The sequence below is a fragment of the Pavona decussata genome, unplaced genomic scaffold (genome assembly GCF_977016875.1).
Source record: "Pavona decussata unplaced genomic scaffold, jaPavDecu1.1 SCAFFOLD_11, whole genome shotgun sequence".
NCBI lineage: Eukaryota > Metazoa > Cnidaria > Anthozoa > Scleractinia > Agariciidae > Pavona > Pavona decussata.
The window spans coordinates 3,843,079-3,868,290 of NW_028145434.1; the positions used below are offsets into that span (position 1 = coordinate 3,843,079).

The 25,212-nt window shown below is 38.3% G+C and overlaps 1 protein-coding gene and 1 long non-coding RNA gene across 2 annotated transcripts in view; one reads left to right on the top strand and one right to left on the bottom strand.

The window, feature by feature from the left end:
• Positions 1-1,140: 1,140 nt before the first annotated feature.
• Positions 1,141-25,212, top strand: part of LOC146488283 (uncharacterized) — a 40,484-nt gene continuing 16,412 nt past the window's right edge. Inside the window, exons 1-2 of the mRNA XM_085122934.1 lie at positions 1,141-1,209; positions 7,297-8,780. Of these exons, the coding sequence (XP_084979060.1) occupies positions 7,310-8,780 (1,471 nt within the window). The 5' untranslated portion in view covers positions 1,141-1,209; positions 7,297-7,309. The remainder of the gene's footprint in view (positions 1,210-7,296; positions 8,781-25,212) is intronic.
• Positions 18,653-19,783, bottom strand: LOC146488284 (uncharacterized). The gene is made up of 2 exons (XR_014867229.1): positions 19,672-19,783; positions 18,653-19,358 (listed from the first exon to the last, which is right to left on the bottom strand). It is a non-coding gene; the product is annotated as an uncharacterized LOC146488284 (long non-coding RNA).

Sequence of the window (25,212 nt, forward strand, 5' to 3'; positions counted from 1 at the left end):
ATGACAGAACAAAAGGTCATGTCATCCAACATGGCTGCCACGCCATTATCTTTTGGATCTCTAGGGATTGGTTGCAAACCACCTATACACAGCAATGTGGGTGCAAAATAGCATCCAAACTAGGGGGAGAAGAGCCTAAGACGCAATATACGCCAAACAGCTTCCTTCTTTTTATAATTTTTTAAGTCTGTTTAAAATGATTTTTATTGTGTTCTTCTTGATCTTCGAGGGAGGGGAATTTTCATCTTGAACGCAGTTTTTTCTCACTCGTTGCTTGTGCATACTTTTTTTCAAGATGATATCACTTCGCTTAATAATTTTGCTAAACATAAACTGTTATGCAGCATTTTCGTTCTAGCAAGGAATCTTATTTCCTTTCTATATCTTCCCCTTCCTTCTCGAACGAACCAGTTCCTATTAACGCATCACGCACCCAGGTGATGCTCATTTTGTATAAAATCAGTATTAATGTTAAAATCAAACTCCTATCATATTACGCTGAGACCGTTGATTGTTCCACCTCTAATGGATTAATTTAAGGGCATGCATTTTCCTAGAATGGTCATTGCTTTATTGATATTTTTAAAAATCGACGTTTGAAGTTTGAGCAAAGGCAGCTGATGGTGCAAGACACTTCAGAACGAACACAAGAACAAGAGGCTAGAGCTAGCCTTACTTGTGCCCGAGTTTGGGAGGACTGAAACAGCTGTCGTGCGCGTGCGTTCTGAGAGCTTGGGGTACCTGTGGAAATTCGCGACACGAAAACAAATTTCGTGCACGGGCCATTTCTAGACTTGTAGCCTCGCGACACAAATAATTAGCGGGGGTCTGGTGGGTAGCTTTGGCAGATTACAATAGCAATAATCACAATGCCATCGGACTTCCTTTTGCGTCATATTTTTCTTTGGTTCTCTGAATGCAGGAATTTGAAGTGAGCCCTCTCGATGAGTTTCTTTTTTTTTTCTCTTAAGGCAAACTTCGAAAATAAAATATTTTTAAATACTAAAAAAAAATGCGAGAACTTTTGTTCTGCCATTTTCCCTTGCACAATGCTTTTGTTGAAGTTGTTGTTGTTGTAGTTGTTCGTTTTTCCCCACCCCCCACGGTCGCTTTTGTTTTAATGGTCCGTCCCTCGTGATAATTTGTTTCTCGGAATCGAGGCTGTCTTCGATCTTCAGACGCAAGCGAAACGGAAGCAACCTAAACGAGGTCAGTACAACTACGTTTTATCCCAAGCCGAATTTAGATAAGGAAAGCATGCTTTTGTGAAATACAATGATGGCAAACTGCTCGTCATTTGTGGAATGAATTGAGAGCTATTTTGAGCTGATTATTCGCATTTCGAACGACGTATTTCGAACTGCCGAAAGGAGACCCACGCGATCGGTTCATGGAAATTCGAGCGTGATATACATGTATTACTCTAATGTACGCTTATAAGAACTCGGATCAAAGGAACATATTTGTCAATTTATGAGCGATAGACATGCAGGCAGTCAAAGACAAAGACGGTGTAATGTCTTCTCGACATTGGTTTTACAGAAATCTTGAATTTTAAAAATTCAAAGTGGACTTTGAGCTAGATAGTACCAGCGATGGTAGCGACAGCTTTTAAATATATGCAAGAGAGCGCATATCAAGAATTCTGTCATATCAGATGTAACTTGGTCAGTTTATGAAAATCACGAATGTTTGTATTTAAATCACGAATCATTTGTATTTAAAAAATCTCAACCGCATTTTGAGGTTTGGAGCCGAAACAAGATGTTAACCGACCTGTCCTTATGTTTGTTTGGTTTATGATTCTAACTATTACCCAATATTCTGTGATATATTTTAATATGTACAGCTCCTACCTACATTTCTAATGAATTAAGAACTTTTGTTGAACGGCTTTTAACAAGTTTTAAACCAAGCCTTATTCATACTGTTACAGAAACAAGTAGAACCGTGATTTTTAAAATATCAACAAGAGGAAGCGGGCAGAAATGTTAATGCAGACGGTGTTGAGAACAAGTATTTAAACTGGTATAGGGAGTTTGAAATACAAAGTGATTGACTGTAAGCATTTTGAGCTCAACTCTTTCGTTTAAAATGTGCGGTCGTATGCGAGTTTTTTTTCCCTTTATTTCAACGGCTTTTTAGAGCCAAACGAAACAGACATAAACCATAGGACATGTACTGGAAAGGAAATTATTCATGTACGTGTCACGCGACAAAAAGCAAGTCACGCGAAACTAAACTGTTCATGTTTGCACATTGTGTAAGTGTCACGAAATGCCCCACTAGGAATACCTTCCATCAGGAGCCATAATCAGGAATGGAGAACGTAAGCGTGGGGTCCACGCGTCCCCATGTACCAAAAAATCTATTTTTAGAAAAAATTGTGCCACCCTTCACGTCATAGACCCGCGTGGATACACGCAAATTTGCGTGGGGCTACTACCTTATATGGAAAATGGAAGAGAAAGAAAGTCCAGTTCGGTTTCGACAAAAATACATAATTTTTAAATACCTTGAATGGGAAAATAACAGTTTATTACCCTGTACATGTTTAAGTTCCTCCCTCTGACCTTACTAAACTATAGCTGTAAACTTAACCATTGGGGACAACTCCAGGAAATTCTCCTGGCTGAGTAGAAAACATTAAACCTTACAGTACAAATATAAAATATTCTCCGCGATGCTAATATATATAAAAACTGAAATTTTATTTAAGAAGTTAGTTTCAACCATTTATTTCAAATTGGTGTTAAATCCTTGAGGAGATGAGTTAAGACCATCGTCTCAAACGTTTTCTACGCGCTCACTGGCATGAATATTCGGCGCTTCAACCAAATTTTGTGAACAATCATCTTACGAGTGTAATAAGCCGGCCAAAGTTTAGCATAAAAAACTTTTAATGCCGAGTGCCCGAGAAACAGGTAATGGTTAAACAAGTTAGGGATTACCGAGCGAAAGGAATTCAATTTATTGGGAGAAATTACGTAGTCAAGCTAAAACTGTGCCGAATTTAGCAGATTTTGTACACAGATCAGTGCCAAATTTTTCAACATCGGTCAGAAGTGAATTTCTCGATTACTTCTTTTCTGCCGAAAAGCTTACTGCTTCTTATGACGGCTGTTGGCTTACTGCTTTCAAGAAGTATTACACGTAAGACTTGAGATTAATGTTCATTCGTTTATTAGTTGTTGATTTCTATGGTAATCCAATGGACAAGAAACTGCTGTAAACACGTGCTTATCTGTTTTCAAACTCTTCCTTTTTTTTTCAAGTTCGCAGGATAAATTTCCTCAACATCAAACTAGCAACTTCAACATAAAAATAAGCTAATAATTCGCAAAATGCTTCCGGCAGGACTTAAGAACTGAAGAGGTGAAACAAAACTACTAGCAGACAAACGACAAGTTTTCATATTAAGCTAAAATGACAGAAGAGATTTTTACCTTATTTTGAAGTACGTATCTTGACTAAAACCCAGAACCAATCCAAATGTTTCAACTCGATGTCCGTCACAGTGAAATGCATCCTCCACTGAACTGTTTTATATCCCAGCATCAGTAATAGGCTTTGTTTATAGCCTAGAAACCTGCCGCGGTTTTATGAATGTGAGAAGGTATAATTTTTTAGCGTATTTTGTTTTTCCTGGTTAGAAAGTCCATCCATGAAGCCAGTTGTTGTTTTGCTTCTTCCTTTGCATGGCCACGGAACTTGATTCCAAGAAGCAAAAAGTTCTTTTTCCAGTTCAACATGAGCAAGAAAACAGTGAAAGCTGACAGAGTTCAATATGGAGGTTGCGAAAACTGCCTAACAACTTTGCAGCATCATAACTTTCCACAACTGTTTAGACTTTCGCCAACAATAAATAACTGAACTTAAGACACTTTTCAGGTACTATTTGAACCATATCATACTGGCAAAAGTGACGCGGAAATCAGCTGAGAAAAAATTTACTAAAGTCGAAAAAGTACTTACGTGTCTGAGTACATATTCGTAATTCAACTGTTATGTAGCAACGCACGCAGCGCCACCGTTTTGGCGCCTTTTTGACTTTACTGTGAGAGTCATGTGCTCAATATGCCGCTTATTCCAACTTTCCCCATCTTCTTGTAATTGTTACCTTTTTCGTTGTAGAAGTCTAATTCCTTAAATGTGGGCACCGAGGATATATTCCCTGGCAGAATTTTAAAATTTGGACGCCATTGCGTATGGCGCAATTTTTTCTAAAAATAGATTTTTTGGTACAACACATGGGGACAAGCCCACAAGTCAAAATGGCATCTCGTTACGGTCTCTATCACTGATTATGGCTCCTGCTTCCATGCAAGTAGGATTTTTCAGAGTTCCCGTAGAAATTTCCCTAGTTTATTGACGGTATAAAGCTAAGTTTTTTTTACATTACAGCATTTCAGTATTTCAAGAATAACAATTGTTTCCCAAGTAGAAGCAGGGCCTGGGACCGAGACCGAGAAGCGATGCTCGCACAACTACTTGAAAAGTTAGTGGTCCAATCACAATGTGGCCCGAAGAGTTTTAAATAATACTAGGAAAATATTGATTTAAGTTCTCTGTCGCCTGGTTCCTTTGTATTCCGCCGGCTCTAATCTTTTGGATGGCCTTTCTTTTACTTTCAAATAGGAAAATATACTATCAGGAACCGCGGAGGGGGATAGGCTGGGAGGCTTCAAGCCGCTCCCCTACTCTTTGGATGGTTAAAAAAATATTTTGTTTTATTTTACTTAACCATATCCATCACTTACAGAAACAACTTACCTTACATATTATTAAGTATGTTAAGGTTTTCTCAGACAGACCCGACAATTTCAGACTGTTTGGCGTTAGTTTGTCAAAAGTTTCTGCCTCATCAGCCTGTTGTGTTTGTCAAATGTAAGGGCCAGACTGAAGCATTGACTCTTTACTTCAAAAGAAAAGAAAACACATTTTAGTTAATACAATTAAAAATTTACATCATTGTTGACAGTTTTAGATGTATTTCTAGCCATTTCGGAAGACTTCAGTTTAAAACTTTTCTGGGTGAGCATGCCCCCGGACCCCCTAGTTGTCTCACGCTAGTGTGCGGGCTTTAGCCCCCCCCCCCCCCCCCCCCACCAAAACCCGCTCCCGCGGGTCCTGACTATGGCAGCAATATGTACGAAGACAGACGAAGACTTGGCGCTCTCTTTGCTCCTGGGGTAGGGGGACTTCGAGCTGCCTAGCAATACCGGGATAACAAGTTATTATCGGACTTAGAAAAAAAGAGGAGAACTTCGAAGAACAAAGCGTAGTAATTCCAAAGGGGCTCTATTGTTATCCCTATTGTTTAGGGAAAAAAACGAAATAAAATTGCAAAATTCAACAAATCCGTGAATTAGGCAGGCACAAACAGGCAGTACTAAATTTCCCTTTGGTCGCAATTATTTTTATGAGATTCCGACGATCCGTTTGATTTTAGAACAACCGACACGCGCTCCACATGAATCCGCTGACAAAAACCCTCATGATTGCTTTGCAAGTTGTGAGAGCAACGTATTGAGTTCCTTTAAGAGAATGTATGGGAATTTGCTTTCCCACTGCCCCCTCTACAGAATAATACTGAAAACATAGCCTTCTCGTTTGGGCGTAGCATGCCATGGATTTAAATGATGTAAACTTGTTCAGGCACTCCTTTCTAATCTTTCGACACAAAATAAGAAAACTGGTCGGAAAAGGCAAGTTTTGCCTTTTGTGTTTTTTCGTGTATCAGTTAAATTGAACAAATATCTGAACGGCATTTCTAGCAATGTAAGCAACAAATAAAAACCTAATCGGTGAATTAGCTACATGTGTGAGCCAGTTTCGCTCTTGACTTCAAGTCTTTTCCAAACTGATTCCAATCTTGACATAAAGGTGTTTTATGATACCCTTCTGACTTTGCGACGTAACAAAAGCATCTTCGGAAGTAACAACTTCAGAAAATCAGCAGGGCCCGGTTGTTCGAAAGCCGATTAACGCTAATCCACAATTAAAAGTTAACAGAGATTTTCATCTCGTTCGTTAAGACTGTTTTTAAAAGGCTAATTTTAAGCCGAATGGTAAAGAAAAGTTTAAGGTAAAAATGAGGGACAAAAATCTTTTGGAAGAATTCGTATGGGTTAGTAAATAAACTCGAATCAAAGTTCACGTTAACCCAGAGCGCTTCATGACAGACCAATCTATGGTGGTCAAAACTGGGGCCCCGTCCACATTAATATACAATATGCCTGCCTGCATTAGAAAGTGCAGTTATTAATTTGGAAAAGAAATTTCAAATTCATTCTAAAGATGCTAATTTTAGCAATAAAAAGAAGGCCACATAAAAATGACAAATAAAAGAACAGTCACATTGAAAGGAACGCGAAAGGGTGCACCATCTTGCTGAATCAATTTGAGGTGTCGAACGGACTTCGATAATCTTTGGTTGTAACAAGTGTTAATTGCTCTTATTAATTGAGATGTCTGTGGCCTAAAGTGTGAATTTTCGTTTGCCATGGTCATTATCTGTTCTAATCTCGAACAATAGTCCCAGTAGTAGTCCTAGCAATAGTGTAATTACTGTAAACAGCACCGTTGAAAATTTAATAGTAAAACTGGATCATTGTATAATACAATTTCAGGGATTTGATTGGATTAGAAGCCATGGTATATGAGCCATTTTGCCATGCCCGAGAAATTAAATGCGACCATGAAATTGCCGTCTGGTTATTCTTGCAAATCGAAATCAGTAAGATCTAGCAACATTTCTTGAATTTTTTAATATAACAATAATTATTATTCCACTCGCGGTTGTTGGATATGAAATGATAGTCACCAACTCAACACGACACGCCTCGTTGGATATCAATTATCTCACGCACCGAGTTCGCTACAATCATGTCATTTCCAACGCATAATCGAATAATCAAAACAAAAAAAAAACAAATAATTACGTTAATTATGATCATCCGGGTGAGTGTAGTCCTGAGAAGGACTGTTTGAGGTGACTTTGACTAACGTTTCACAACCTGAGCGGGGGTCATCTTCAGCTACACTCGAGAAGTAGCTTCAAAATTAAGGCGGTGACACCAGATTTGAGATTCTCTTGATATTGAAACAGTGGACATGACTTCATTGTCTTTGAAGTTATATGTTTTGATTTCGGTGTTGAGTCAATGCAAAATTCTGTAAATCTTAATAACAGGTAAAGAAAGACAGGAAAGAAGAGGGGTTTAGAGTTGAAGGAGGGCAGAACCGTTTGGTCCGTGTGAACAGACCTTAAAATAGGTATTTTCCTCTCTACAGGTTACCTAAAACGATGGCAGAAAGTAATTCAACGACTTTAGAAAACCTCGACAAATGTCTCGCCATTGCCAAAGAGGCAGGCGATATGGTCGAAGAAGGAATGGCCTATTGCAATCTTGGGAATGCTAATTTTCGCCTTGGAAACTTCAAAAAATCCATAGAGCAGTACGAAAAGCAGCTGTCAATAGCGAAAAAAGTAGGGGATAGGTCAGCAGAAGCAAGGGCCTATGGCAACCTCGGCAACGCTTTCGATAGCCTCGGAAATTTCCAAGAGGCCATAAAATACCATGAAAAGGATTTGTCAATAGCGAAAGAAATAGGCGATAAAGACGGACAAGGAAGAGCGTACGGCAATCTCGGCAATGCTTACGACAGCCTCGCACACTTCCAAAAGGCGATAGAGTACCATGAAATGCATCTGTCGATCGTGAAAGAAGAAGGTGATAGAATTGGAGAAGGAAAAGCTTGTGGTAATCTGGGCAATGCTTATGACAGCCTCGGAAACTTCCAGAAGGCCATAGAGTACCACGAAAAAGATTTGGCTATAGCAAAAGAATTAGGAGATAGATCTGGGGTAGGAGCGGCTTATTGCAATCTCGGCAACGCTTATGACAGCCTTGGGAACTTCCAAAGGTCGATCGAGTACCATGAACAGCATCTGTCAATAGCAAAAGAAGTAGGTGATAGAATTGGAGAAGGAAAAGCTTGTGGTAATCTAGGCAATGCTTATGACAGCCTCGGAAACTTCCAGAAGGCCATAGAGTACCACGAAAACGATTTGGCTATAGCAAGAGAAGTAGGAGATAGATCTGGAGAAGGAATGGCCTATTGCAATCTCGGCAACGCCTATGTAAGTCTTGGAAACTTCCAAAAGGCCATAGAGTACCACGAAAAAGATTTGGCTATAGCAAGAGAGATAGGCAATAGAGTGCAAGAAGGAAGGGCTCATGGCAATCTTGGCAATGCTTATGACAGCCTTGGAAACTTCCAAAAAGCTATAGAGTACCACAAAAAAGATTTGGCAATAGCGAAAGAAGTTGGCGATAGAGCCGGGGTAGGAATGGCCTATGGAAATCTCGGCAATGCTTATGACAGTCTTGGAGACTTGGAAAACGCCATTGAGTACCACGAAAAAGAGTTGTCAGTAGCGAAAGAGCTGGGCGATAGATCTGGAGAGGGGAAGGCCTATGGAAATCTCGGCAATGCTTATGACAGCCTTGGAAACTTCCAGAAGGCCACAGAGTACCACGAGAAAGATTTGTCAATAGCAAAAGAATTAGGAGATAGATCTGGAGAAGGAATGGCCTATTGCAATCTCGGCAACGCTTATAGAAGTCTCGGAAACTTGGAAAAGGCCATAGAGTACTACAAGAAAGATTTGTCAATAGTCAAAGAAGTAGATAATAGAGCTGGGGAGGGAATGGCCTATGGCAATCTGGGCTGTGCTTATTACAACATCGGAAACTTCCAAGAAGCCTCAGAATGTTTTCAGTCTAGTGTAGAGCTCTTTGATATTGTCAGGGCTAGTATTACATCTGAAGATGCCTTAAAAATAAGTTTTCGAGATCTTCACCGTGATGCTTACAGTGGTCTGTGGAAAACTCTTTTAAAACTTGAAAGGATTTATGAGGCCTTGTGTGCTGCTGAGCGAAGTCGAGCGCAAGCTTTGGTTGACGACCTAAAAATACAGTATGGTTTGACAAAATTCCCTTCAGTGTCACTCGAACCTAAAGAAATAATTCCGTACATCTCAAGCAAGTTATCTAAAACAACTGTATTTTTAGGACATAAGCGCAACAAAATTTCCTTCTGGGTTATCGGCGAGGGAGGCAAGGTTGAGTTTAGACAAAGGAAAGTAGAAGGGGGACGTCCACACGAAGATTCGATTGCTGTCTTATTGGACACTACTTTGAAGAAAATTGGAGTTGGTGTTAAGATTGCATGCGAGAATCGTTCGTTAGATAACCTCAATGATGACGATGGTGATGATGATGACGACGACGACGATGATGATGATGATGATAATGATGATGATAATGATGATGAACTGGATGATGAGGATGTTGATGAATATGGTGGTGGTGGTGGTGGTCGTGATGGTGATGATGATGATGATGATGATGATGATGGTGATGGCGATTTTGATGCTGATGATAAACAAGAAGAATCATCACAATGCACCTTCAGCTCGTTACAGCCATTATATGATGCAGTTATTGGGCCCATTGCAGACTTGTGCCAAGGCAACAAATTGATCATTGTCCCCGATGGTCCACTTTGCTTGGCTCCATTCTCTGCATTGAGTGAAGCTATTTACATCCGCACTGTACCCTCGCTGACCACCTTAAAGCTAATCACAGATTCCCCCGAAGACTACAGCAGCGCAAGAGGGGCCCTGCTAGTCGGAGATCCATATTTGGAAAAAGTCAAAAAGCCAAGATACAGTCAACTCCCATTTGCAAGAAAGGAAGTAGAGATGATAGGAGAAATTCTACAGATCCCACCACTTACGGGAACAGAGGCAACCAAAGACGAGGTGCTGAGACAAATCAAATCAGTTGCCTTAGTTCACATCGCAGCTCATGGACGAAAGGAAACGGGAGAAATTGCTTTGGCTCCAAATCCCGGATGGGAAAAGGGTCACAGTCCAGGATCAAAAAGGAAAGTAATGATGAAAGGTCCCACAGAAAAGGACTACATATTAAAAATGTCGGATGTCCAAGATATCAAGCTACGAGCAAAACTGGTTGTACTTAGTTGTTGTCATAGTGGCAGAGGGGAGATTAGGTCTGAGGGTATCGTCGGAATTGCTCGGGCTTTCTTGGCTGCTGGTGCTCGCTCTGTTTTGGTGTCCCTCTGGGCGATTTCTGACGAGGCAACATTGGAGTTCATGAAGAGTTTCTACCAACATCTCGCAGATGGAAAAAGTGCCAATGTGGCTCTCCACCAGGCTATGAAGTGTCTTCGAGAGTCAGTGGATTTCTGTGATGCGAAATACTGGGCTCCATTTGTGCTAATTGGTGACGACGTCACGCTTGAATTCGGACGAGAAGAAAAAGCAGAGCACTGTAAGGAGAGTTTACTTTGAAGCTTAAACAATTGTACTGCTAAGGAAAGATGCTTAGCAAACGTTTCTTTTAAGCTTTTTTATTTTTCCTTCGCGATATCTGCTTGGTTTTAAAATTGTCCACCTCACCGACAATTGCTTGTGACACCAGTGCTCAAAAGTAATAAAAGCTGTAAGAAAACTCGGTCAAACGGAAACCAGGGGAAAGCTACACGCCAATCAAATCCTTTCCAATCGGAAAAAAATGCAGCAATTGACAACAGCTCAGCAGTGTTCGGGTTGGAGGACGAAAGAGGAGTTTCTGTTATTTATCTTTTGGGAATAAATGTAGTTATCAAAAAATAGATCATTGTATCATGTAATTCCAAAGATTTGATGGGCTTAGCGGCCATGGCAAATGAGCCATTATACCATGCCCGAGAAATAACGACTATTTAAAAATTGTCTTCTGGTTGTTCTTGCAAAGCGAAATCAACAAGATCTAGAAATATTTCTTGGTTGTTTTCAATAAAACAATTATTCCACCCGAGCTTGTTGGATATGAGATGATTATAGCCAACTCGGCGCTTACGCGCCTCGTTCAAGTTGGCTATCTGTCATCTCATATCCAATGCGCGATCGTGGAATAATAGGCCTTATCACGGTTTTCGACGCCATTTTCACGAGTAGGCAAACAGGTTTGAAATAACAGTGTTTGTATGGAAATCCGATGTCAAATAATTTTCATAAAACATCGCTTCTAAAAAATTCATGAATTGGAAAATTTTGGCGCCAGGAAAGGGATTTTAAGAAAAAAATTAGAGGGATGTAGCTGTGCCAGAAAGCGTTCAGTCGTGTTTTGAACTTTCCATACATTTGCCTGTATAGCGAACCAGCCGTGAACTGCTAATAAAAATAGTTCGCGGGAAAAAATACAGGAAAATGTATGGAAAGTTGAAAGCACGACTGGACGCTTTCTGGCACCAGCTACATCCATCCAATTTCTTCTTAAGGCTGGTTTCCATATGATCGCAGATCGCAATAAATTGCGATCTGCGATCATATGGAAACCAGCCTTTAAAATCCTTTTCCTTTTCCAAATCATGAATTTTTCAGAAGCGATGCTTTATTATTTGACATCAGATTTCCATACAAACACTGTTATTTCAAGCCTGTTTGCCTACTCGTCAAAATGGCGTCGAAAACCGTGATAAGGCCCATTTTGAATTAGTCGAGGCCAAACCGTTTTATGGTTTAATGAAATGTTTAAAACACGAGCAGCAGTGTATCGGGATTTAAAACCACGAGGCGCAGCCCACTGGTTTTAGACCCGATAAAACACGTGTTGCGAGTTTTTTGAACAGCTTCAAAAACATTCCTGGAAAAGCGTGTGTCAAGAGAGTTCATAACAATGACGCTTTTGAGAAAGTTGGAAATTAGCATACGAGAAAAACATTAAACACCGCATACTATTAAGGAGGACGTTTTATCCAAATTTCTCAAACTCATCAAGCCAAAACAAAGCAAATCACTACCGTGAAGGAGGTTTAGAAATGTGATCTTAATTATCATAAAATTTTGTGAATTTTTGCTTCGAATTTTTCCAAGAATTAACAATAGTTTGAGAAGCTATAGCAAACACTCGAAAGAGTGTTTCCTCCTATTTCCAAACACCTCGAAGTTGGTCAAAAAAAAACTCGGCTGCTTCTCGTTTTTCCAACCTACTTCTCGGTGTTTGGAAATCGGAGGAAACACTCTTTCTCGTGGTTTGATATATTACTTAAAACCACTGCACGTGATGTCTTATCGACCATTTGATAGGTCAATGGGCTTATGAATTATTAATGAGTTTTTTAAAGGTATATTTAATTTTGTGCGTGTTTCCAAGTACCCCGCCGACATAAATTCCTATGCTAATACATCACATCACGTACATCACTAGCTTTTTCTTTCACTAACCTGTGTTTCGTTTCTGTTTATTTGCAGACGCTGAACCATCCAGTCAAGAAATTACCTAAAGAATATACAGCGCTCAGGACTCAACAATAAGAGAACCATCTCTTAACGAAGATACAGACTTTTCTTCACGCGCGTGCGCCTGTAAATTGTTTATACACAAGCATAGTCTGTTTACTACAATATCCCTCCTTTAACACGGTAAGCAAAACCAAAGGAATCTAGAAAGGAGGTCAAAAATGTGAAGGAATTTAATCCTATAAAATTAAGGGAATAAGGTGATTAGTTGTTAGGTGGCCTGGTTAGCTGATGCAGAACAGTATACTAAAATCTAGCAGAACTTGAAGGCGTTGGCGTGACGCTTTAAAGTTGTCATTCATTCCAATCGTGGAAGCCTCGTAGCCAAAGACAATAGAGAATGAAACAGCTACGCCGCCACGCCAACAATGGGAACAAATTATAAAATGATTGGCGTTCTTTATACTTCTCTATTATTTCAACTCGTTCATGTCGTGAGGATGGCATTACAGTTTAAGAAGAAGAAAAAAAAGAAATGTTCAACGTCATGCGTTCACGTGCTCCATAAAGGGCTACTGAAGTGGGCAGAGAATTTGAAGGTAACCACGTATTTTTCAGAGTTAATTAAGCAGCAACAATTTTAAAAAGCTTTAAAATACATCACAATGTATAGGATTTGTTTTTTTTTCCAAATTGAAGCTTAATTATCTTTGGAAAATGCGTGGTTACCCCCCAGTACTCCAAAGTAGCTGGACAACCAAAATGACTACGAAGCTAAACTAGTCGGGTGACCATCATTAGTCAATTGGACCATCCCGAGATGCGCAGAACGTATGCGCAGTAGCGAAAGGAGGCCATACCCTTAAATAAGTTGAAAGGATTTAAAACCGAATTTCATGTTTTTATCTGATTTTTGCAAGACGCTAATCTTCTAGTCATTTTGATTTAACTGTACTGTACTGATGTTTTATCGACCTTTTGATAGGTCAATGGGCTTATGAATTATTAATCAGTTTTTGAAACAAAAATAGTGGCATCAAACAAATACCTGTTAAAAACAGCCCTTAGTGATTATAACTCGATAACCTGCGACGTTTTATTCCCATGTTGTTTTTTTTTTCTTTTTTTTTTTCCTTTTCTTAAGGGCTGAACGGGAAAGGTCTGAAAGTTTGCCGGGAATATTTTCGATTGAACGATTCTGGAAGGGATCGTGTGGTTAAAGTTGGGGGACAGTATCACCTATTATTCAGGAAATATAGTCTCATTCCTGTAATAACAAGTATCTCCTTTAAAAAGCTGATGGTAATAAAAATTAAATGCGCTTGAGATATTATTTTAGTTTTCGTTGTTTGTCCAGCTAGCTTAAAGCAGATTCCTTCGAAGTAAAAGTGGTTATAAATTTTTTTAAAATTTTCTGAGATTGTTTACTGGTACGTATTTTAAAAAAAGTAATAACAAACAAAATGTCAGCGTACAATTTCAGAAATAGGAAGTTTCATTATAGTGTCCACAATTAGCGGTTTTGTAACTATAGAGTTCTCCAGACGTCGTCGGTTCATGTTCATATAATGGTCGAGATTAATAATTTAAAACATGGAAAGGCCTCGTTATAAAGCTTTTTCACGATAAAATGTCCGTTTGCCAGCGGGTCCATGCTATCAACTGACTCAGTATCGGATTTATTTTTGGCCTTATTTGAACGTCCGCAGTAAAAGTTTTCGTGGTTATAGAGGGAGTGGCCAAGAGTTTATTTTGATGTTAGGTTTAAAGCAGTTCTTACAGGTATGTATCTTTTTGGCTTAAGGTTTCAATATCCGGAGATAAACATATAAATAAATTGTGTTGAATTATATTTGGCCTGTTACAGTTTCCTTTAGGCATTATGTAGCAAGTTACATTTTGGATGAAGCATTTCGTTTTCGTCATCCCGCAAACCATACGTTGCCTTTCCTATTAATATTTGCCGGACTTTCAGTTTTTGACCTTTCGATTTCTAGCCGTTTTTGGTTTCTGAGGCCCTCGGAGGGTTTTCCGTGCGAAATTTTAATTTTGGATTTAAAAATTAAAATAATTTGATTTTCTTCAGTTTAGTCATAACAAATGAAGTAACGACGAAACTAAGGGTATTCTACCGAAGTAGGGTTTTTCTTAAAACATTGTCGCATGACACATTTAATTTGCCCTTGAGTGCGGAAAAATGCGCGTTTTTTCTCCTTGCTTTTTTCCTTAACACTTGTTAAGAGAAAAAATCAAGAAACAAAGCTTGCTTGTGGGCAGCATTTCGGTTTAAGCTCCAAGCATTGGTGGCTAAAAAGTTATGTTGAGCTGAATTATATTTGGCCCGTTGTAGTTCAGCTTTCGGTATCACTGACGTATGTTACACCTTATTACACGTCAAGGAATCACTGTTGTTAGCTGACACAATTGATTTAAACCTTCAATGAATCTTGCTTATGAAAACTTGTTTTTTTTAATGGAATGAAATAAATGGCACGGAAACTTAACCAAGAAAACTTTCTCGTGTGTAATGGGCCATATTCATAAATTCACAGTTTATTTCTGCCTTTGTTACACCATTAGAAAACGACATTTTTTTCGATTTGTCAGAATGTAAAAAAGGAACTGCATCTCCTAAAGTTTGGCTTTTCACAGCGTGCGGAGTCTTGGTAAGTACAGTTTTTGGTGGACTTCTAATTTAACCTTAACAAAAATAGACTTGAGAAGATATTATCGCGGTCGGGAGTCTTTTATTTGTTTCTCTAGAAGCGGACCTGTTTGGGTCGAGGATCTTTATCTTGATCGAAAATACGGATTAACTTTATATAAGATAGTTGAATTCCCCGTTCCAACCATGCTGTTATGTAGTTTTTCAGCCATGTTCGTATGCCAAACACGTCATCAGTGCCTTTAACGGCCGCCTTTTGGAGTGTCCAGTCATTATTTCTACAAAGATGATTTTAAGCTCATACATGTTATTCGACATATGATCTGCAACATTTTAGACGAGAATTCAGAATCCTATTTCCTGTTTATTAGATCGTGTGACGCGATTTGGATATTAAATTACATTTTCATTAGCCTTGCCACATCTTGAAATCCACAGTTTTGTTGCCTTTGCTAAAACATTTAGATTTCAAAAGGAGTAGCTATGTAGGTGGTGAGTAAACAGGCTCAAAGTTTATGTTGTCAGTCTATACTTTCGGTTGTTACCGTAGTTATCAGATGAGAATCCGGTGCACCTCCCAACGTTTGCCTTGGATTTTCTCATTTTTCTGATTAAATGTGATGGTATAATTCCGTGCACTCGGTAAGGGCGACTAAGTTCTTTGTCAAATTAATTTACGTGGGTTATAATTTGTTTCACTAACAAAACTGAAGCCTTAGACGCACAAGCTAATCTAGGCTCCTATACTGTGGTAAACGGGGAGTGGTTGCGGACTCTGACTTGGATTTTTGTGTTGTTAAAATTAATTATTTTGTCTTCTACGACATAGTGTAGTCAGCTTATATGATGCCATGTATCTCTGTGACCACCATATTGGATCCTTGATCCTATCTTGGATGTTTTGACTTCCAGAAAATTACTTCAATTGAACCAAATTACAGTGCAACGCGGTTAATTCGGACACCACAGCGACAGGCAAGTGTCCGTATTAACCGGAGATCCCTAATATGCGAGCTCTCAGAATAAGTGTCACGGGCACATGTTTTATCGATAGTTAAGCTAAGTCAGCAGGAGGATGCATGTTTAGTGTCTTAACTTAACTGAAGAAACCTTACGCTCATTCAAATAGTCTCGCACTAAAATTAACGTTCTCTCAGTGCTTCAACCGCAACTGACATCGTTATCATTTAAAATAGTGCGCGACTTTGCTCCGCACTGACATTTTTTTTGAAGTTTAGTGAGAAGGGCTGAATATTGAACAATTTATACCGTGCACAGAAAACCACTGTCTGTAAAGTGAGGTTAAATTTGTACGAGAGCGTATCACTTGGGTCCGTTGTCCGTATTAACCTGTGTCCATATTTAAGAGAAAATACATGAGCATTTTGTTGCCTGTTCTTAATATGAGGGTGACCGTATTAGCAGGTGTATGGAAAGCGGGGTTCCACCGTAACTTAAATTGACTGTAGCCGATTCCAATAGCAGACTTGAAAAAAAAAAAACACTCGAAAAGAGGTAGTATTCGGTAAATATTGCTATACTGGCCTTCATAAAACCTGGTTACTTTCACAGCGTCACTTCTCATGCCAAAGGAAGGGAGCAATTTGGACATTCAAAATATGTCGAACGAAAATACGAGCAGCTACTGAAAGCCTTGGTCCCGTTAGTAAAATAAAAGCTGGTAAAGAAATTTCCAGAAAAGTTGAAAGTGGATGGCATCCATACCCCCTCCGTTCCTTCTCGCCCCTTCCCCTGCTACATCCAATGGTTAAATCTCAGTTTGAAATTTCTGTTTTGCAGGATATTTTTAGGTTTTCTGTGAACTGCTAAGGGGAACACAAAGAAGTGTGTTTGCCACTTACCTCGGTAAGTAATTTGCATTATGCCTATAATAAATTCCTTTTGGAAAAAATTATCACGCAGTAGTTACATTCAGCCGCCCCGTAGCTTGGCACCAATGTCCTCAAGTTCCTCAGAAAAATCCCATTGTTCTGAATAAGTCATTAAGTCCTCAAAAAAACTTCGAGTTCTCGGTAATGGTGAGTGTTTGTTTAATGCCATACTCACGTGGACGATACTGTTTACTTGAAGTCATTAAAATTAAATCTCATTGTAACACGTTCTAAAACCATCGGGGATATTCTAAAACGGCAAGTTTCTGGTAATATTAAGCTATTTTAGTCATTTTCGTGCCATTTCCTCTCCAGAGAGTTTTAAAGGTGGCAATATTTAACAAAAATGTTTATTATTTTGCCATGTTTTTACTTCATCCGGTAAATATTAGCTCATTTTATCATTTTCCTTCAAATTTAATACAGTGAAAGGAAGTTTATTTCAAAATGCTTAACTTTTCGCCCGTTCTATTCCAGGTTAGACAGTTGGTGCTGGATTTTATAGTTAAAGGTACATGGAAATTGTCATGTACCTTTACGATTCTAGAATGCAAAGGTACATGGAAATTTCCGTGTACCTTTGCATTCTAGAACCGTAAAGGTACATGGAAATTTCCATGTACCTTTACGGTTCTAGAATGAAAAGGTACACGGAAATTTCCATGTTCCTTTACGGTTCTAGAATGCAAAGGTACACGGAAATTTCCATGTACCTTTACGGTTCTACAATGCAAAGGTACATGGAAATTTCCATATACCTTTACGGTTCTAGAATGCAAAGGTACACGGAAATTTCCATGTACCTTTACGATTCTAGAATGCAAAGGTACATGGAAATTTCCATGTACCTTTACGGTTCTAGAATGCAAAGGTACACGGAAATTTCCATGTACCTTTACGATTCTAGAATGCAAAGGTACATGGAAATTTCCATGTACCTTTACGATTCTAGAATGCAAAGGTACACGGAAATTTCCATGTACCTTTACGATTCTAGAATGCAAAGGTACATGGAAATTTCCATGTACCTTTACGGTTCTAGAATGCAAAGGTACACGGAAATTTCCATGTACCTTTACGGTTCTACAATGCAAAGGTACATGGAAATTTCCATGTACCTTTACGATTCTAGAATGCAAAGGTACATGGAAATTTCCATGTACCTTTACGATTCTAGAATGCAAAGGTACACGGAAATTTCCATGTACCTTTACGGTTCTACAATGCAAAGGTACATGGAAATTTCCATGTACCTTTACGATTCTAGAATGCAAAGGTACACGGAAATTTCCATGTACCTTTACGATTCTAGAATGCAAAGGTACATGGAAATTTCTATGTACCTTTACGGTTCTAGAATGCAAAGGTACACGGAAATTTCCATGTACCTTTACGGTTCTACAATGCAAAGGTACATGGAAATTTCCATGTACCTTTACGATTCTAGAATGCAAAGGTACACGGAAATTTCCATGTACCTTTACGATTCTAGAATGCAAAGGTACATGGAAATTTCTATGTACCTTTACGGTTCTAGAATGCAAAGGTACACGGAAATTTCCATGTACCTTTACGGTTCTACAATGCAAAGGTACATGGAAATTTCCATGTACCTTTACGATTATAGAATGCAAGGGTACACGGAAATTTCCATGTACCTTTACGGTTCTAGAATGCAAAGGTACATGGAAATTTTAAAGTGCTTCCCGGCCACGAAATGTAAAGCTAGAAAAGTTTAAAATGTCCGTACATAAAAATTTATATTCAAGTAAACAGTGGTACTGTTGTTAAATATACTTTATTTTGTTAATAAGCATCTTGAAATTGAGTGATATAAGATTAAATTATGCTATATAACAATATCAAATGTCGCACATCCTACTGATAAGCGTCCATCGAATTTTCGTCCCCGATATGTCTCGATGTACTTCCACCTCATAACTTTTAACAACAACAACAACAACAACAACACAAAGTTTCGTAATTGTCGAACAGGAACAAGTTACTTTTTTGGATGGAATCACTGCATTTACTCCAGTGACATATGAAGAAAGGAATCACATCCTGAAGAAGTTTATTGTTTCCTTTAGTTCTAAATCAAAGGTTCAAGATTAGATGAAATTACTTCATACGTGATGCTCAGTTATCAGTTTAAACATATCATCATTTAATGTATTGTATAAGAATAAGAGCGAATTAAAAGAACGAAATTATTAGACCTGTGCTCCATTAGTCAAGGTTATAAATACCTACAATGGTTTCGACTGAGAAAGGTCGTCAGAGATAGCAGGTAGTTGAGGCCAGGCGCTGGAAACGGTATGATAGAAAAAATGTAATGTTGCCTTAGAAGCCGTTTTGAGTCGGTGCTAATCAACTAGTCTGTGTTCTCTTTTAATCATCTGGCTTCAGTTCCTTTGGCCTTCCTTACACGATCTTATAATTCGGACATACAGCACGTGTGGAACAGCGGCCTGTATCGTTGATCCTATCGAGAAATCAACAAACAAATAGCGTTACATTTGATGAAAGTTTAGAGTGAGGACAGTATGACGAAATGTTCTCTATTCAGCAGAGCTCCTTCATAAGGAGCGAAAAGTCGGAAATGGCTTGATGTTCGCCTCCGCTCAAGTGCGATGGCGTCTGCGGAGTTGAGAAAGACAAGTGGGTTTCTCAAGGGGTCACACAAATTTTTGTGCGAGTAAATTTAGCTAAACGCAATTATCCGGGTCAAATAGTTTATTGTGAACTAGAATCTTTAATTCCGTAAGAAATGGGTTTGAATACAATTAATCACTTACCAGCCAGACGGGTTAGCATCTATTCATGTCAGTATTACGCCAACTATATTCTCTGAAGAAAGGAAGTTACCCGCTGTATGTTGTTCCAGCGCAACTCGTTTTTTCGGGCGCAATTCTCTCAACCGTTTTCTTAGTTCACCACAGTCTCGCCAGGAATGTTTCGGTAACAAAAACCGGATATATGTAATGATTACGCTTTTCAATAGAGGGCCTTGTTATTTTAGATTGACTGAGACCACAATGCGGCCTCTGCTATTTCCGTTGGAAATGCCTGCTCGGACAGACAGCACGAAAATGTTATTTCAGTTTTAATATTTCAAAGCTGAAGCTAATCTATTTCCACTCTCTAGAACGACGGTGGATGAAGCTAAGACTGAATTAGAGATACTTGTCCTGACATAGCTGTTGGACTATCTTAAATGAAAAAGAAAAAACCCTGGGTTGGTTCAAGATGACCATGTCCGAGCAAGATGGAACATAATATTCAGAGATAAACAGCGACACGAATTGCGGTGGATACGCTTTACCTTCTTCACAGTAGGAAAACTACATTATTTCTCTGGATAAGTTTAACAGAGTTCGTAATACGGAGTTATGTTGTATTATTACGTTATGGATCATAACATTCCTTTCGGTCTCGCAAGCAATTAACTAGTAAATACAAATGTGAATACGATATATTTTCTACGCAAAAGTATAAGTTTAGAGGTGTCTCGCGCCCAAGCGATGTAGCGCGTCCGATTTAAACTAGCTATAGTTACTTAATCCCCTGTATCAACTAAAGCTTATAGAGCTGGCTATCAAACTATACCAAAAAAATTAAAATAAAATGAATTGTTGAATCTTTAGCGCTGTTTTCTCGAATCAATATTTTCACTTGAAGGGGACACTTTAAAGAGCTAAAACCCAAAAGGGAATTTCTTCGTTTAACTTCAATTATGGACACTAGCTGTAGTTTAACATATAATAAACAACAAATACGTTACTGCGAATTTTTTAGTTCGAAATATTTTTTTCTCCGAGAGCGATTTTTGTTCAATCACTCCACATTTTTTTAATCTTATTTTGTAAATGTTCTGTAACTTTTCCACTTTTCACACGCAGACACGTTTGCTTTGGGTCCGGAAATTGAGGAGCAAATTAAATTAGCGAAAACTGACAAAATTCGCTTTGACGTGTAGCTTTCAAAAGGTGATTCGGACGCTCGCATTAAGAGGTCGTGAAAAATTGGACAATTCATTTTATTGCAAAATTCTCGGTATAGTTTCTATAGCCAGCTCTACAAGCTTTAATTTGATATAGGGGTTTAGGTATCCACAGTTTAAACCGGACGTGCTACATCCTTTGGGCGCGAGAAACCTCTAAAGGCCGGTAACCTTAATGTGCAATGGTGTAGAAGAGACTTGTAATATTGCCATATTTTCCCATTACTTTAAATGTTATTTCGTGTTTATCTGCTCAACCACAACACGAAATATTATAGGGCACTAATTTTTTTCCTTGCGGTTTTAAAAACGGGTCGGTTTGCAATCCACAGGAAACGTGCGGTTGGTGCGGGAATTACCTTCCCATAAAAGAAAAACTTCATATTACCTTAGCATTCAAAACGAAAACCTTATGTGTTTGCGAAATGTCGAGAAGTAATAAAAAAAAAGCTTGAAAATGTAACGAATTGTTTTTTGTTTGTTATTTAAAAAAGAAGAATGTTTTTGCTAAATGTTTGGGATTTTTTCAATCAAGTCGCTTTTAGTCAACCGGTTCGGTAGAATACAGCATTTTATTTAAGCGGACCATATTAATGTCATATTAATATTATTTTCAGGTGCAGTTTACACTTCCTTTCATTGGGTCCGAGCAGTCGCGGGCATTACACCTCTCATTAGAAAAAGTGTTGTTCACGCGGCTATGAGTTAGTACGGAATTAAACTGCTGAATCTGTCAAGATTAAAACCGATGCGGGCAGTAAAAACTTGTAGCAGAAATTAGTGACGATGTTTTACCATTGATTTAGGCCACATATGTTATACCCAGATCTGGCCTTAGTTATTCAAAGAGCGGATAAATCGTTATGTACTGGATAGTGGTACATAAGCATTTGTACTGGCTAAGACTCGCGGTATTACGTACCCGATCTGAAGTATTGATCATGGTTATACCAGAGGCCTTCTCAAGATATAATATCCATAACCGAGACCTACGGTAAAACATCCATACCCCATCTTTATCTTTTGCTAAAGGTACACAAACATTTCCATGTACCTTTCAACATCTTTTACTCAAGGGTAAAGAGAAATTTCCATGTACCTTTCTTGTCATCTTTTGCTTAAGGTACATGGAAATTTCCATGTACCTTTCAACATCTTTTGCTACAAGGTACACGGAAATTTCCATGTACCTTTCAACATCTTTTGCTACAAGGTACACGGAAATTTCCATGTACCTTTCAACATCTTTTGCTACAAGGTACACGGAAATTTCCATGTACCTTTCAACATCTTTTGCTACAAGGTACACGGAAATTTCCATGTACCTTTCGAAATCTTTTGCTACAAGGTACGCGGAAATTTCCATGTACCTTTCGACATCTTTTGCTACAAGGTACACGGAAATTTCCATGTACCTTTCAACATCTTTTGCTACAAGGTACACGGAAATTTCCATGTACCTTTCGAAATCTTTTGCTACAAGGTACGCGGAAATTTCCATGTACCTTTCGACATCTTTTGCTACAAGGTACACGGAAATTTCCATGTACCTTTCAACATCTTTTGCTACAAGGTACACGGAAATTTCCATGTACCTTTCAACATCTTTTGCTACAAGGTACACGGAAATTTCCATGTACCTTTCGACATCTTTTGCTACAAGGTACACGGAAATTTCCATGTACCTTTCAACATCTTTTGCTACAAAGTACACGGAAATTTCCATGTACCTTTCGAAATCTCTTGCTACAAGGTACACGGAAATTTCCATGTACCTTTCGACATCTTTTGCTACAAGGTACACGGAAATTTCCATGTACCTTTCAACATCTTTTTCTACAAGGTACACGGAAATTTCCATGTACCTTTTGACATCTTTTTCTACAAGGTACACGGAAATTTCCATGTACCTTTCGAAATCTTTTTCTACAAGGTACACGGAAATTTCCATGTTCCTTTCGACATCTTTTGCTACAAGGTACACGGAAATTTCCATGTACCTTTCGAAATCTTTTGCTAAAGGTACACGGAAATTTCCATGTACCTTTCAACATCTAACACTTTTTATATGTATTTTCTCATTTTTTTAAAAACTTGGCAAATATATCATCTTAAATTGTGTTTTTTGCAGTAGAAAACCTACATCTTAATATCTTGTTGGAGTTTTTGGACAATAATAGCGAGACATTGCGATTTTTTGCCATGTTTTCACTGTCTATGGCAGAAAACAACAACTTCAGTTCAATTCATGCCACTTCCTCGTCGGCACAAATTTGCACTTTTTTTAAAATGATTACCATGATACATCAAAGACATCGATTTCTGGTAAGAAAAGATCAAAATTCACTTATTTTTGAAATGTTGCAATTTTGTAATAGTTGGCAATAATACATACGAAAAGAGGTTTTCTTACCATAGTTTCTGACAACATGGTAAAAAAATGATAAAAAACCCTAATTATTGCCACAAATCAGTATTTTTTATGGAAGAGATAATAACAAATTCCTTCATTTGTTCCAAAAAATGCATTTTAGAATATCCCCGATGGTTTTAGAACGTGTTTTGTGTAATTTCCCTGTCGCAGGATTGTTTTTGTTTTCTGCTAAAACCTCAGAGGATCATGAAGAAGAGTTTCTGACAACTTACCTTAGTGAGTACTTTGCATTATGACGATAGTAAATCGTGCTATAATTACGAATTCCTGTTTACCCAAAGGAACCTCCAAGCTAGAGTAAATAGACCATTTCCGAGTTACTTTCAACCTCATTATGAAAGCGAGGCTAAGTGCAAAGTTTTTGTTATGAAAATTAGTTTTCATTCATATGCAAACAAAACTAATTTTCATATGAAAAGTTTTGCACTTAGCCTCGCTTTCATAGTGAGGTTCTCAGCAACTCGGAAATTAATGGCCTATTTCATTGCTTTGAATCAGTATTTTTGTGTTCATAAATCCCCTTGGACTCGGTGGTGGTGGTGAGCCGGTTCTTCACTACAATTTGGTAAAGAAGATGGTTTATATTAGAAAAAAAAACCTGATTATATAATTTTCCTGTCACAGGATTGTTACTGTTTTCTGAAAACTCAACTGAGAAACCCGAAGAAGAGTTTTCTTGGAAACTAGCGTTGGTAAGTAATTCACATTTAAATGCAATAAAATTGGTTATTCTTAACAAGTGTTGACCTCTTTGGCTAAATAGTCCGCGTATTCGTGATGTTTCGGCCAAACCCAGTTAACCCAGTTAATGAGTACGAAAGGTGAAGTAATAATAATAATAATAATAATAATAATAATAATAATAATAATAATAATAATAATAACAAAAAAAGGAAATACAGGGAGATGTAAAGAATCGACCATAAGAGGACACAGAAAAAATCTGAGCCCCAGATGGGATTCGAACCCACGAAAGCCTTGCCATTCGTATCTTCATCATGCCATGCCTGTTGTTGTTGGTTTAGCCTCTAACTCCGTAGCGCTTACGCAGTCATTGTACGTGAGTGTACAGGAAAGGAAAGCATCCAAATTTCAGCTTTTATTGCACACCTTAAATAACAAGCGAACACCCTGGAATGGGCTGTCCTAATCTTTTATTATAGTGGTAATAGTTTAACATTTTGTTCAAAAACTCAATATATCGTTACAAAGTACCGCTTAATCGCTTTGATCGGAATTTTCACACAACAATTCAACTGCACTAAAAAAGTAAACGCCAGTTAACTTGGCCCAAATATGGCTAAGACATGGATGCGTGAAATTAGTCATGGATTGTTAAATCATGAGTCGAAATTGAAATGTTAAAAATTATATTTTGTCGTAGTAAACAGATGAGTCGAATATTTTTTTAAGTTGACATATTTCCTTGAACCCTTGCTGCGACCTTCATTCATCACTGTTGCCTGGTAAAGCAGCACCAGTGAAAAAACAATGCTTTTGCTGGGAAGACACTTTTTGTAAAACAAAACTTCAGAAACTCTTGATCAGTCCTTTTCAGCCATTATTTAAACTATTTCTGTTAATAACACGTCACTGATCGCAGAAAGCTCTCGGTAGCCATGTTCCTTTTCTCGGTATCGTCCGTCACCTCGAGATATCCAACAACGAGTGGAAGATCGGCCAGTCTCATTCCCCGCAATTTATTCGACTCGCATGAAATAGGTAACAGCTTTCAGGGATGTTACTTTTAAAAGCTGTAATGGTTATAATCCCCGTTTTTTATCTCTTGTCCAAAAGACGTCTTAGTCTACATTCTCCTTGGATTTGGATTGTCCGAAAGTGAAATTTTTTTGTCCTACAGTTTATTGTAGATGTTATTTCAGTGATATGTCCGACTTTTGT